General features: G+C 44.8%; 1 protein-coding gene across 1 annotated transcript in view; it reads left to right on the top strand.

The window, feature by feature from the left end:
- Nucleotides 1-15,253, top strand: part of SI (sucrase-isomaltase) — a 230,712-nt gene that overhangs the window by 162,685 nt on the left and 52,774 nt on the right. The window contains exons 35-37 of the mRNA XM_030216421.1: nucleotides 3,013-3,147; nucleotides 8,276-8,363; nucleotides 11,909-12,047. Coding sequence (XP_030072281.1) covers nucleotides 3,013-3,147; nucleotides 8,276-8,363; nucleotides 11,909-12,047 — 362 coding nt within the window. The remainder of the gene's footprint in view (nucleotides 1-3,012; nucleotides 3,148-8,275; nucleotides 8,364-11,908; nucleotides 12,048-15,253) is intronic.

The raw sequence follows: 15,253 nt of genomic DNA, 5'->3' as shown, positions 1-15,253 counted from the left end.
TAAATTCTCGTCTCCGCACTTGAGTATCTTTGTTTAAATCAGGGTAAATAGCGGTAATTTCATTTTTAACGTGCGTTCACTACGCGCACCAGAAAATATGTTTTATTTTTCTGGCGCATGGTGTAAGTCGGGCGATAACTCCAACTTGACACATGTAGGTGATTACCACATGGTTAACGCGAGGGACCTTACTGCTAAGTCATTGCCTGGCAGACCCAAAATGGATGCATGCCAATTTTTATTTTGCTGCATGTCCATTTTCGGGAAAAACATTTTTAAAAAAGGCCTTTTTTTACAGGCACGCTGAAAAATGGATGTGTGCGTGCCCAAAACATGCACCTACACTAGTGCAGCCCATTTTCAACACACCTTAGTAAAAGGACCCCTAGGTCTCACTGGTATCTCCATTAGGAATGTAGTTGTTAGTGGTTATTTGCATACCTTAAAACTTCAATACACAGAAAAGCTATTTAATCACCACACATACAATTGATTTGCACGTCTTAAATAGTTCTATTGCATGTTAAAAAATATATTACAATGAATGTGTGAAAATAATGCCCCAAAATCAGGAAAAAGAAAAACCTGAAAGCGAATACAAAGGGGGTCAATATTCAGCCCATAGTGCTCTGCATTTTTATAACAACTGACCACTGTGGGTTGAATGAGTCCCAGAAATTCAGTGTTGGTTCTAGATAGATGTATTGTGGTGCCAAAATGTTATCCAGGTACAGTCGATATTCAGTGATGTACTCAGACAGATAACCAGGCATAGTTAGGACTGTTTTTTATGAGGCCAGTCTTTTGTTGACATTATGGGGTATTTATATGCCTTCAATGTTAACTTTACCCAGATAACTTCTGGGTCTGCCCCGATTTCACTCCCAGTCCGCTCCAGCACTAACAAGAGAGTGCAGCAGCAGCAGTCAGTACAAGTACAGTGAAACCTCGGTTTTCATCGATAATCCGTCCGAAAACAATCGGCGAAATCCGAAACCGATGAAAACCGAGGCAATTAACGAGGACGGCCAAAATCGGGAGAAGGACATCCATCTTCCGATACAAATTGGGAGATGGACGTCCTTCTTTGTCGACGAAAATCGAGGCAACTAACGAAAACTGAGACAAATTTCGGGTTGAAAAAATCAACGAAATCTGAAACCGACGAAAACCAACGTCAACGAAAGCCGAGGTACTACTGTATTCAGTCTCATGCACAGATTAACATTCTTTTTCCCCAAAGCAGCTCTTGTGAGCCAGCCTCTTTTTCCCAAATAGCACAGCTCTGTATTATGGGCTCAGATAGCAAACACATTCTTAGCTGAGATAGAAAAATTAGCCCTGCAGTACTCCAGCTATGCTTTTCAGCTCTTTACCCCATACAGGTCTCTTTCTTTGGGTTTCCTTCTATTCAGGTAACCCTTTGGCCACTGGGCCTTGTCTAACAAGGGTTTTGGGGAGGGGGCTCCTAATAGGTCCTTGCCCCCCCCCCCCCCCCCCTCTCTCTTAATCCTGGTTAGGAGTTTTGGTTTTCTTTTTCTTTAACAAGTTTATACTGTCCAAAAGTTTTTTTCTCCAAACTCATCTGAAGACAAACGTGAACAAAAGAAAAAAAACAGCCCTGGCTTTTAGTTTACAGCCACAAGGACTGGGCAGTCACCTCTCTTTGCAGTGCTTTATTTGACACACTGGCCTTCCTGCAACTGCCTTGTGCAAAAAATAAACCCACAATGTCTTTAGCTGCCTGATAAATGTAGTCAAATGAAAACAATCAAGAATTTCTCTCCATTTCAAGGACCTCGTTTTCAAAGCAGATGGATGCCTCAAAATGGCTTTAAAAAAAGTCACTCTGCTAAAATCATCCAAATCTTGATTTTGGAAAGTCAGAATTTGGATATTTCACACTGCAGTTCATCCATATAGCAAGGGGACGTATTGTGGATGTGCTTCGGGCAGGACGGGGGGGGGGGGGGGTGGCAAAAGTAGGATGTCCCACAATGATTTTCAAATGGGAAGAAACTTCCAAGCCTGAAAAGAAAGACATTTTTATCTAGACCTATTTTAAGTCACCTCCAAGTTACAAAAAGGTATTCTGAGCAGCTGACCACTGGAGGGATTAAGGCATGACCCCTTATGAATCACCTAGTGGCTGCTGTCCCCCCCCCTCCCCACGAAAGTAAAACTGGAAGGGAGAAACAGGCTGTATGTCAGCTGCAGGTACTATGGCCATTCTGAACAAATCAGTAAAGGCCCCTTTTACTAAGACACGTGGAGGGGCATAATCGAACGGGGACGACCATCTCTAAGGGCATCGATCTCCAAGGACGTTCCGGCGAAGGGGCGGGGAAACCCGTATTATCGAAACAAAATGGACGTCCATTTTTCGTTTTGATAATACGGACGGGGACGCCCAAATCTCAACATTTAGGTCGACCTTAGAGATGGTAGGTCATTACCACCCAAATTCTTTACTGCTAGGTCTATGGCTGGCGGTAAGGTCTCAGACCCAAAATGGACGTGCGGCAATTTTGATTTTGCTGCACGTCCATTTTTAGCAAAAAGAAAAAAAGAGGCATTTTTTTGCAGGTGCGCTGAAAAATGGATTGGCACGCGCTCCAAACCCGCGCCTACACTACCGCAAGCCATTTTTCTGCGTGCCTTTGTAAAAGGACCCCTCAGTTTGTAAAATGATTGTTCAGGATGAATGTCTCCAGAATAAGGACATCCTTCTCGGATATTCTCGAGCAGGAAATCTGGACATATTTCCTGTACGTGAATAGCAGTGAGATGGACGCTTTTTTGGGGGCCTTTATGGGCAGGATGTCCAAGTTCCGACGTGGATGTTCTTTTGAAAATGCCTCTGCATGTGTCACTATGTTATAAGACCTTGAATTGAATTTTAAGTTGTCATGTATGCTTTTAAAAAATGCTGTATAACACAAAAGATAACACAGATTCGTTTCATAATCTATATTTGATGCAAAAAAAAAAATGAACCCTTTTCTTTTGCAGTTATACAGAGCTTATGCGGCTATGCCAGACTTCTTCAAAAACAGCACCGCTGCTTGGTGGGAAAGAGAAATAAGAGATTATTATGACAATCCAACAGACAAATCAAAAAGTATTAAGTTTGATGGCCTTTGGATAGTAAGTTCTATGTTTTGTTTGCCATTTAAGATAAATATTTGCATTGGTTTTCTATTAACTGTATGTCTGGGAATACCACATATTATTGAGGGCCTGCTTACATTTTTCCACTTCTTGCACCTTAATTGCAAACATGCAACATAAACATAGAAACATGACGGCAGAAAAAGGCCATACGACCCATCCATCCTCTGTAACCCCTAATTCTTCCTGTTCCTAAGCGATCCCACATGCTTATCCCATGCCTTTTTAAATTCTGGAACAGTGGAGGAGTGGTTAGTGGTTAGGGTGGTGGACTTTGGTCCTGGGGAACTGAGGAACTGAGTTCGATTCCCACTTCAGGCATAGGCAGCTCCTTGTGACTCTGGGCAAGTCACTTAACCCTCCATTGCCCCATGTAAGCCGCATTGAGCCTGCCATGAGTGGGAAAGCGCAGGGTACAAATGTAACAAAAATAAAATAGATACTATTGGAGATTCTACATGGAATGTTGCTACTATTGGAGATTCTACATGGAATGTTGCTATTCCACTAGCAACATTCCATGTAGAAGGCTGCGCAGGCTTCTGTTTCTGTGAGTCTGACGTCCTGCACGTACGTGCAGGACGTCAGACTCACAGAAGCAGAAGCCTGCGCGGCCACATTGGTGATCTGCAAGGGCCGACTTCTAGTGGAATAGCAACATTCCATGTAGAATCTCAAATAGTAGCAACAGTGGAGGAGTGGCCTAGTGGTTAGGGTGGTGGACTTTGGTCCTGAGGAACTGAGTTTGATTCCCACTTCAGGCACAGGCAGCTCCTTGTGACCCTGGGCAAGTCACTTAACCCTCCATTGCCCCATGTAAGCCGCATTGAGCCTGCCATGAGTGGAAAAGCGTGGGGTACAAATGTAACAAAAATAAAAAAATAAATAAATAAACCCTCCACCGGAAGGCCATTCCACGCCTTCACCACCCTTTCTGTCTGGGATAGGAAGTGAATATCATTAGGGTTACCATATTTTGTCCCCCCAAAAGGAGGACACATGCCCCGCCCCCTTTCACGCTCTCGCTCCGCCCCCTGTCACATTTCCCTCCCCCCTGTCACACACTCCGTCACTCACCCTCCCCATCACTCCCCTCCCCTTACTACTGCCCTGGTTGTCTAGTGACCTCTTCGGGGCAGGAAAAAGCCCCCTCTTTCCTGCCCGGAGCGCTGCCCTGCATGCATCCTTCCTGTTGCTGATCTCGGCGCTGATTCAAAATGGCCGCCGAGAGTTGAAGTCTCGCGAGGTCACTTCAATTCTCGGTGGCCATTTTGAATCGCTGCCGAGATCAGCAACAGGAAGGATGCATGCAGGGCAGCGCTCCGGGCAGGAAAGGGGGGGGGGGGGCTCTTTCCTGCCCCGAAGGCGGAAGAAGTCACTAGACCACCAGGGCAGTAGTACATAAGGGGAGGGGAGGCTAGCAATCTGCCCGTTTGTCCGGACAAACGGGCAGATTGGCAAAACCCACCCGGTTGCCCGGACATGTCCGGGTAAATCCGGACATATGGTAACCCTAGCTATCATTATATTTGCTGATCCCTTGAAGTTCAAAGTTTTGGATAGTCACTTATTAGAGAATAAGTATAAATAAGGCCTTTCCTTCATTTTATCAAGAAAATGTGGCACAATTCTTGTGTAGCATAACACCCAAACCTTGCTGTTGAGATAGGATGCAAACAGGCCTACACTAGTGGTTTACCAGTAGACAGGGCCGCCGAGAGCTGGTGCCGGGCCCGGGACAAGGCCGCCCCCAGGCTGCTCCCGGGCCCCCCCACTTGAGGTTGCGTCGCGCCCCCCCATCTGAGGTCGCCGGGCCCCCCCTCCACCCGCTGCCAGTGCCGGGCCGCCTGATCTAACCTGAAGCGCCTTCATCTTCGCAGCAAGCAGCAGCAGGGCAGACCTCTTCTTCCTTCCCTGCCCCGCCCTCGCAGATGTTACGTCAGGCGAGGGCGGGACATGGAAGGAAGGAGTGGCCTGCCCTGCTTCTGCTGCTTGCTGCGAAGATGAAGGCGCTTAAGGTGGTTAGTTGTGGGAGCGACGTAAGGCTTAAGGTTAGTTGTGGGAGCGACGGAAGGGCGGGCCTGACTGCGGCAGCGCCGGGCTCCCCCCCCCCCCCCTTGGAGGCCCGGGCCCGGGGACTTTTGTCCCCCCTGTCCCCCCCTCTCAGCGGCCCTGCCAGTAGAGAAAAATGCTGTTTGCAACTTGCTGGTCCAAAGGCCAGTCAGAGGTCAGTGACTCTGCTCTTTGTGTATATTTGTCCAAGCAATGAATTTTACCAGATAAGGAGAATGTCTGAGACTATTGCTCAATACCCATCAATGATAGCAACAAAAGACTAGCATGGCTCATCTAGTCTGCCCAGCAAAGTAGTCAAGGTTATAAATGTTGCTCTTTGCAGGTTAACCTCTGTGCCTTTTATGAATTGCAAAGTCATTTAACACTTGGATTTCATCCTCTTGCCGTTTAGAGATCTTCTGTTTAACTCTCACATTTTTGAACTTCATCATTATTTTTGTCTCAATTACCTTAACCGAGAGGACACTCTTTCTATGAAAAAGTTATTTTCTGATGTTGCCTTTGAGTTCACTCCCTTGAACTTTCATTTCACGTCTTCAGGAAAGATTCGTTCATTAATACTTTGAGTACTTAAATGTGTAATTACAGTACTTTTTCCTGTCCCTCCTCCCCTTTAGATATTTAGGTCTTCAAGACTCATCATACATCTTTTGGCACAGACCCCATTTTAGTCTTTACGTACTACTGTGGTTATTTTCCTCAAACTATTATGGTCATTTTCCTCTGAGTATGTGCAAATCCTGAATGAGAAATGCAGGGGGTATGCTCAGCATCTGCATTGACCACACAGGGCAGACATTCACTGCTTGATACATGCATTGGCAGACAGCTTGGGTACCTGCCAATAACAAGCACCATAGTCCCATGTGTACTAAACACACTCACCTGATCCCCCTGCATAGAACCCAACAGAAGATTATGCCCCTTCACTCCTCTGCCCCCTGGTACCTGGTATCTAGGGTATATGGGCAGGGACAATCCCAAGGCATTCCTACTCTTTCTGGTGTCAGGTTCCAAAATGACCATCTATAAGTTCTAGCAGTAATTTTGTGGTACCACTGCCAGTGGTTAATACCAAATAAGGAGCGATTCAGTTCATCTGGCAGGTTGACACATATTTGTAATACTGCAAGACTAGCACTAGAGGTCACAGCTGTCATTTTGAAATCCAGCACTGGAGAGAGCAGAAGTTACTGGGGATCACTCCTGCCCATAGACACTAGATATCAGGGGACCCCCTGAACGTATCAGGAGGGTCCTTAGGACGTCAGTGGACGTCAGGCAGGTAGACCCAGGCCCATCCCCCCCCCCCCCCACCTGTTACACTTGTGCTGGTAAATGGGAGCCCTCCACACCGCCCCCCAAACCCACTGTACCCACATGTAGGTGCCCCCCTTCACCCCTTAGGGCTATAGTAATGGTGTAGACTTGTGGGCGGTGGGTTTTGAGGGGGATTTGGGGGGGCTCAACACCCAAGGGAAGGGTGCTATGCACCTGGGAGCTCTTTTACTTTTTTTTTTTTTTTTTGTAAAAGTGCCTCCTAGGGTGCCCGGTTGGTGTCCTGGCATGTACACTACGAATCCTGGCCCCTCCCACGAACAAATGCCTTGGATTTATTCGTTTTTGAGCTGGGTGCTTTCATTTTCCATTATCACTGAAAAACAAAAACGCCCAGCTCACAAATTGTCGAATAAAACATGGACGTCTATTTTTTTCGAAAATACGGTTCAGTCCGCCCCTTCACGGACCCGTTCTCGGAGATAAACGCCCATGGAGATAGATGTTTTTGTTCAATTATGCCCCTTCATATCTACCATTAGAAATGAAAGACACCAAGGGGTCCTTTTCCTAATGCCCTGCACTGGTGTAGACGAGTGTATTGGACACGGGCAGATCCATTTTTCAGCGCACCTGCAAAAACCCTGCGTAACCCTAGTAGCGCTTTAGAAATGTTAAGTAGTACTAATAAGCGGTTGTGGTGCTGTTAGCCTTGTTAGTTAAGCAGCATTTTCAGTCTTGGTTCTAGTTTGGCATATTCTACATAAGGCAGTCAGCGGTGGAACCTATCTGGTTAGTGGAGCCGAATATCTAGATACATTTTGACTGCCACAGTTAATGGTTAAACGCTCTTCCCCCGCTGAACCCGATAGCTAAATATTGACCCGACCGACTGCTATATGAAAACCAAAACCCTTCAAAATGCATAGGGCCTGATTTTCTTTTTTTACAGGGTGCCTATGTTTGAGCCCCAAAAGGTACCTACGTACCATTATCAAATAGGTTCCCAGAACATGGACCTAGAGCATGCAAATGCCCCGTTATACATATTTACACCTGCTCTGAATTTTGTACAGATGGGTGCATGCACTCTACAGTATACACATATCCAAGTATTTTTTTTTAAATACACAAGTACTTCATTCTTCTGCCTCCACTCTGACCAAATTACGCCCCTCACGAACACCCGGTCAAAATGCAGATTATATAAATTGGCACACACTTTTCATGTATGTACTTTATAAACATGTGTACAGTTGGCACAGTTTTACAAACAGCCATTTCATGCATGTAAACCAGGCTTTACACATAGAAAAAGCTTGATGAAATGAACTCCCATATAAAGACTTGTTTTGTTAGCAAATATTACACCCTACCAGTATTGTACGATTGGTCTGAGCGTTATTGGTCTTGGCAGTGGTTGACAGTAGCAAAACGTACAGAAATCACTGTGGCCAAGATAGAAATAATGGTGTGTCAAGAGGGACGTCTCAATTTGGGCTGTATTGTGAAAGGATAGAGAGCAACTTGGATCTATGGGATTGTACCAGGAAATAATTGGGGTAGACTGCATAATTATCTCTGTTTCTGTATTTTGCAGTCAATAGGTTAACAAACAGCACTGCAAAAAAAGATGAACCCTTAGTAAATATTAAAGTCTACAGTGCTCCTTCAGTCTTGGTGATGTCCCTTTTCCTTAAATATCTTTAGACATGTTTATTGTACAGTTCTCTCTCTTTTTTTTTTGAAGGACATGAATGAACCATCAAGTTTTGTTGATGGAACAGTTGGTGGTAAATGCAAAGATGAAATACTAAATAACCCACCTTATATGCCAGGTAAGGCAGTAAACTAATCTGGACTGATAAGCTTATTCATCTAATTGACCTAGTGTGTTATACATAAACCCCCCCTATTCTATATATGGTGACTAAAGCTGCACATGCAAATCAGCATGCATAGTCAATTTGCACACACAACTTAATTGGTTAATGTACATAAGTATTGCCATACTGGGAGAGACCAAAGGTCCATCGAGCCCAGCATCCTATTTCCAACAGTGGCCAATCCAGGTCACAAATACCTGGCAACATCCCAAAAAAGTACAAAACATTTTATACTGCTTGTCCCAGAAATAGTGGATTTTCCCCAAGTCTATTTAATAATGGTCTATGCACTTTTCCTTTAGGAAGCCGTCCAAACCTTTTTTAAACTCCGCTAAACCAACCACCTTTACCACATTCTCTGGCAACGAATTCCAGAGTTTAATTACACGTTGAGTGAAGAAACATTTTCTCCAATTCCTTTAAAATTTACTACATTGTAGCTTCATCGCATGCCCCCTAGTCCTAGTATTTTTGGAAAGCGTAAACAGACGCTTCACATCTACCCATTCAACTCCACTCATTATTTTATAGACCTCTGTCATATCTCTCCTCGGCCGCCTTTTCTCCAAGCTGAAGAGCTGTAGCTGCTTTAGCCTTTCCACATAGGGATGTCAACCCATCCCCTTTATCATTTTCGTCGCCCTTCTCTGCACCTTTTCTAATTCCTCTATATCTTTTTTGAGATGCGGCGACCAGAATTGAACACAATATTCGAGGTGTGGTCACACCATGGAGTGATACAAAGGCATTATAACATCCTCATTTTTGTTTTCTATTCCTTTCCTAATAATACCTAACATTCTATTTGCTTTCTTAGCCGCAGAAGCACACTGAGCAGAAGGTTTCAACGTATCATCAATGACGACCCCTAGATCCCTTTCTTGGTCCGTGACTCCTAACATGGAACCTTGCATGACGTAACTATAATTCGGGTTCCTCTTTCCCACATGCATCACTTTGCACTTGGTCACATGAGCCAATCAGTGCCAGTAATTGGCTGCTAACAACCAATTATTGGTGTTAATTTGCCTTAATTGGGAGTTATGCGCATATCACATTTTATAACATAATTCCTATAGTGCATAATTTCAAGGAGGCGTGTTTTGGGGCATTTCCAGGGCTTCCCTATAAGCTATGCATATTTTTATAGGCTATATCTAATCTGCTCCTAATTTAGGCACCAGCATTTACAGCTGGTTTTCAGCAGGCCTAAATGCAGGCACCTTAAGTTAGGCGCAGATTAGGTGCCTAGATGCTGGTCTATAAAGTGCAGATACCCCTTATAGAATAATGCTTGACGCATCATTTAATCGAAACAACATGGCTGGCCATCTTTCATTTCGATAATACGGTCGGGGCCGGCCAAATCTCAACATTTGGTCTGGGCTTTAGAAATGGCCACCATGGGTGTTCGCCAATAATGGAAACTAATGGCGGCGATCTCAAACCCGGCCAAATCCAAGCCATTTGGTCGTGGGAGGAGCCAGCATTTGTAGTGCACTGGTCCCCCTGACATGCCAGGACGCCAACCGGGCACCCTAGGGGGCACTGCAGTGGACTTCATAAATTGCTTCCAGGTGCATAGCTCCCTTACCTTGGGTGCTGAACTCCCAAATCCCCCCCAAAACCCACTCCCCACAACTGTACACCACTACCATAGCCCTTAGGGATGAAGGGGGGCACCTACATGTGGGTACAGTGGGTTTTTTTGGGGGGGTGGAGGGCTCCCATTTACCACCACAAGTGTAACAGGTAGGGGGGGATGGGCCTGGGTCCATCTGCCTGAAGTGCACTGCACCCACTAAAAACAGCTCCAGGGACCTGCATACTGCTGTCATGGAGCTGGGTATAACATTTGAGGCTGGCATAGAGGCTGGCAAAAAAAAATGTTTTTTAAATTTTTTTTTAGGGTGGGAGGGGGTTGGTGACCACTGGAGGAGTAAGGGGAGGTGATCCCCGATTCCCTCCGGTGGTCATATGGTCAGTTGGGGCACCTTTTTGAGGTTTGGTTGTCAACAAAAAGGGACCAAGTAAAGTTGGCCAAATGCTTGTCATGGCCGGCTTTCTTTTTTCCATTATCGGGCGAAGCTGGCCATCTCGTAATCACGCCCCAGTCGTGCCTTCGGTACACTGCCGACACACCCCCTTAAAGTTTGGCCGGCTCCGCGATGGAAAGAAGTTGAAGCTGGCCAAAATCGGCTTTTGATTATACCGATTTGGCCAGGTTTAGGAGATGGCCAGCCATCTCTCGATTTGTGTCGGAAGATGGCCGGCCTTCTCCTTCAAAAATAAGCAGGATATGTGCTTATTTCCAGAATTACTGGAATAGATAGCACTAAAACTTTGGCCATATAAATCACTAAAAGACTGAGATATGCAGTAAGCCTATGAAAAAGGGCCATGATCCGAGCATTGATTGGGACTGGACTTGTTATTTATAAAGCAACTAGTAAAAAAGCCCCGTTTCTGATGCAAATGAAACGGGGGCTAGCAAGGTTTTCTTCAGAGTGTGCATGTGGGAGTGTCCCTGCCCTCTGCCCTCTCTCCCTCCCCCTCCCCCCTCCGAGTCCAGTCCTTCAGTGTTAAGTTTCCTGCTGTGCTGTGTTTGTGTTACAGAGAGAGTGAGGGCGTCTCTGTCCCCTCCCCCCTCTGAGTCCTTCACTGTTAGAGAGAGGGATTTCGTGCTGTGCTGTTTTCCTTCACTCATGGGGAAACCAGATATCTCTGGCGCTTCACACTTCCGGCTGGAGGCTTCATAGAACGTTGGGGTTGCCTTTTATATATATAGATAATACAGACAATCTATTGATCTAACTTTGACTGCTGAAATAAAGTTAAATGCATACATTATATTTTCAATGATCCAACTTAAGGCCATAGTTACTAAGATGTGATAACTTATTGCAGTTCAGTTTACCATATGAGCTACTAACCTATGGTAACTCAGTACTGCAGATTAGTGACTCATGACGTAGAGTGAAGTTTTCAGTTCTACAACTGGGATTATTGTGCATTCCTGGCCTCAGTAATGCAAAGATCACATGCCCAAAATCAGGCCTACTATCTTTTAAAGGAGTTGGAGGTGTCAGGAACAATCCTTCTCCTCTGATCAATAGCCCTAACCCCCAACAGTCACTCCAAACTGACCCCCACCAATACACTCTTTCTCAATCCCTTACTCCTCCACTTGGCATTTACTGGGGGTTTCCCTTGTGTCTAGTTGCAAGTGGAGAACTAGGAGGTGTTCACAATTGCTACTGCCCCACCCGCACAAAGGTTCAAATGGCCCTAACATCCCCTAAGTGGTAGTTTCATGATACTACCTCTAGGGGTCACATTTCTAAAGAAAGTTGTGCCTAATTTTCCTAGGGTCCCTTTTACCAAGCTGCAGCATTGTTTTATTGTTGTTTTAGTTGAACTGCTTTGTGGTTATGGTTATGGTTTATTCATTTATAGTCTGCTTATATCTGCATTATTATGAATCTCATTTTTATTAGCACTGGAATCAAGAGAGAAGGGTTTAAGTCATAAGACCCTCTGTATGGAGAGCCAACAGCAACTTCCAAGTGGAAAACCAGTTAGACACTATGATGTGCATAATTTATACGGCTGGTCACATACAAAACCAACATATGAGTAAGTGATTCTTTTTCACAATTGCATTAAACCTTTGTATTTCCTTTTACGGTATATTAGGTAGTTTATTAGCTGTTAAAATAGTTGATTCTTTCTTAACTTCTGCAGTATTGTTTTGACCAGAACAGGAGCTTCATTTACTGTAGTTCAGTAACCAGCTAACACTGGTTAATGCACCATCAGAGTTAGCAAGTGAAGGGTAGATTTAGGTGGGAACGCCATATAGTTGCCTATTTAAAAAAAACTAGGGATCAATATTCAGCCGGTGGTGGTGGTCTTCGGTATTGAATATCCGGTTTATGTGGAACCAGCTAACGTATATCCGGTTAGGTTAAGTCGATATTCAGAACTTAACTAGCCATGGGTTGCCACGTAAAGATAGGACTGTGTTTTATGCAGAACCATTTATGCGGTTACCCCAGCTGGTCAAGTGTTGAATATCAGCACTTAACTGGCCAACTGCTGACTTCGCCCTTGGAAAACCCCCAATTTTCACTTAGGGCTCTGTTTACCAAAGTGTGCTTAGCATTTTTAGCTCGTGCTAAAAATTAGCATATATTAACCATGTAGACACTCATAGGAATATGACGCATTGCCAGAAGTGATGAAAACAACTTATGATTACCTAAAATTCAGAAAGTCCTTAAAGACTCACCTATTCAGAAGGGCATATCCGAATGACTCAACCCTGCAACACCTCACTATTAAAGATCATATTGGACATTAATGAACTCTTTTACCTCAACCCAACTTGATTGAATCTTATCTTCCCTATCCCAATACAACATATCTTCCCTATCCCAATACAACATTTTGTACCTATCCCGTACCGGATTTGGCGAATGCCTTCACGGTATTATGTAAGCCACATTGAGCCTGCAAATATATGGGAAAATGTGGGATACAAATGTAACAAATAATAGTAATTATAGGTGCCTACACAGTTAATGCCTGCTAATGCTTAATGCGTGCTAAAAACGCTATCACGCCTCTAGCGTGGCTTAGTAAACAGAGTCCTTAGGCACTAACCGCTGAAAATTGGCGAACAGCACAGAACAAACAATTTAGCTGGTTAAATCGATATTCAGAACTGTTGACCACCAGCTCTTTAAGACATCCTTAAAGACGTTTTTATTCAAGAATGCTTATCCCACCGCCAATGTTATACCCTAGTCTTCCTCATCCCTATCTTATCCACTTGTACTTACCCCTTCCTTTGACTTTATTGAATCCGTTCCCTCCTTGAATTGTACCATTGGTAATAGTGTAAGCCACATTGAGCCCGCTTTTGTGGGATAATGTGGGCTATAAATGTACCAAAAAGAAATAAATAATAAATAAATCATTTTGAATATCAACCAGCTGTTTTATAAAGACCATAGGCAACACAAATAGGCGCCCACTTGGCTTTTCCATCTAAGTAACCTGCTAAAAAACAACCTGTTTATTGATGTAATATTCCAAAGGCTTTTTTGCATGTCTAGGTGCATTAAAATGCCCCTCATGAAACTACTTAGGGCCCTCTTTATTTATTAATTTATTTATTATATTTGTATCCCGCACTTTCCCACTAAAAGCAGGCTCAATGCGGCTTACATAGTAATAGGTAACACAGAATTTTGTTATGTAAAGTAGGAAATTTAAGTATAACATAATAGAAGGATGGATGGGTAGTAAATGGATGGATTGGTAGGTAGAGACAGGTGATAGAGAGAGGAGGATAAGGTGGGAGATAGAGTCTGGGTCAATGTCGTTTTCTTTTCAGTATATGTAAGGTAGATGTAAGGTTTACTATGGTGCACTAGCTTTTTTAGCATGTTCTAATATTTTAGCATGTAATAATACTCCTATAGGCGTGTAGATGTCTATAGGAATATTATGGGCATCTACAGGGTTAGCGCACGCTAAGAACGCTAGTGCACCCTTAACACGGCTTAGTAAACAGGGCCCTTAATGTCAAGTGTTCATGATGACAAGAATACACACTTAAGAATAATTTTTATATGGGGTATTTATGCGCTCATACTTGCATTCATTTGAGAAAAACGGGGATTACTAAGTTTTTTTAAAATTTTGTTTTGAATGTATTATTTTTTTACTCTTTGAGTTTTCTGTTATTCAAGCTGTTATATTGAATTGGAGGAGGAGCCTAATGATTAGTGCAGTGGGCTGAGCACCAAGGGAACTAGGTTTGATTCCCATTGCAGATCCTTGTGACCCTGAGCAAGTCACTTAACCCTTCATTGCCCCAGGTACAAAAAAAAACACCTTAGAGCCCACTGGGAACAGAGAAAGTACCTGCATATAATATGTACAGTGCTGTGTACATCTAGTAGTGCTATAGAAGTGATAAATAGTAGTAGTAGCTTCATGTGATCCTGGGCAAGCCATTTAACCCTCCATTGCTCCAGATGCAAAAGCTGAGATTGTGAGTCCACTAGGGACAAAGAAAGCACCCTTTGCAGAATATCAGTTTAGCACAGAACTTCCTGATGCCTAACTTCAGCTTCCATTCACTGAATTCCCCTTTTACCCCTGCTGATAATTGGCCACTGACAAGCAATTATTGGCACTAATTGGCACTAATTAGAATTTACATGTGCAACTTTCTAGACCAGTAGTTCCAAATCCTGGTCCTGGAGGCCAGGGGTGTAGCCAGACCTCACCGGGAGGGGGGCCAGAGCCCGAAGTGGGGGGGGGGGGCACTGTTTAGCCGCCCCCGAGCCGCCGCTGCCACATTGGACCTCCCTGCCGGCCTGCCGACGATCCCCTTGAACCCCCCTCCTGCCACCGTCACCGCCCGCCCCGCATCAGATACCTTTTTTGCTGGCAGGGGTCCCCGAACCCCGCCAGCCGAAGAGAGTCTTCTTCAGTGCCGGAGTAGCGCCTTTGTTCAACAAAGTTCCTGGTGCAATCAGCTGTTTCGACGCCTTACGTTCTGCACGGGGCTACATGCACGGTGCAGGATGTAAGACGTCAAAACAGCTGATCGCAGGAACTTCGTTGAACGAAGGTGCTACTCCGGCACTGAAGAAGACTCTCTTCGGCTGGCGGGGTTCAGGGACCCCCGCCAGCAAAAAAGGTATCTGATGCGGTGGCGGGGCGGGCGGCGACGGCGGGGAGAGTTGGTGGCGGGAGGGGGGCTCAAGGGGATCGTCAGCAGGGGGCCAGGGCCAAATCTATGGGGGCCCAGGCCCCCTCAGGCC

This window comes from Microcaecilia unicolor, chromosome 10 (assembly GCF_901765095.1).
Source record: "Microcaecilia unicolor chromosome 10, aMicUni1.1, whole genome shotgun sequence".
In the NCBI taxonomy this organism is placed as follows: domain Eukaryota; kingdom Metazoa; phylum Chordata; class Amphibia; order Gymnophiona; family Siphonopidae; genus Microcaecilia; species Microcaecilia unicolor.
Note: the sequence above shows the minus strand (reverse complement) of the source record. Positions and strands in the feature narration are given on the sequence as shown.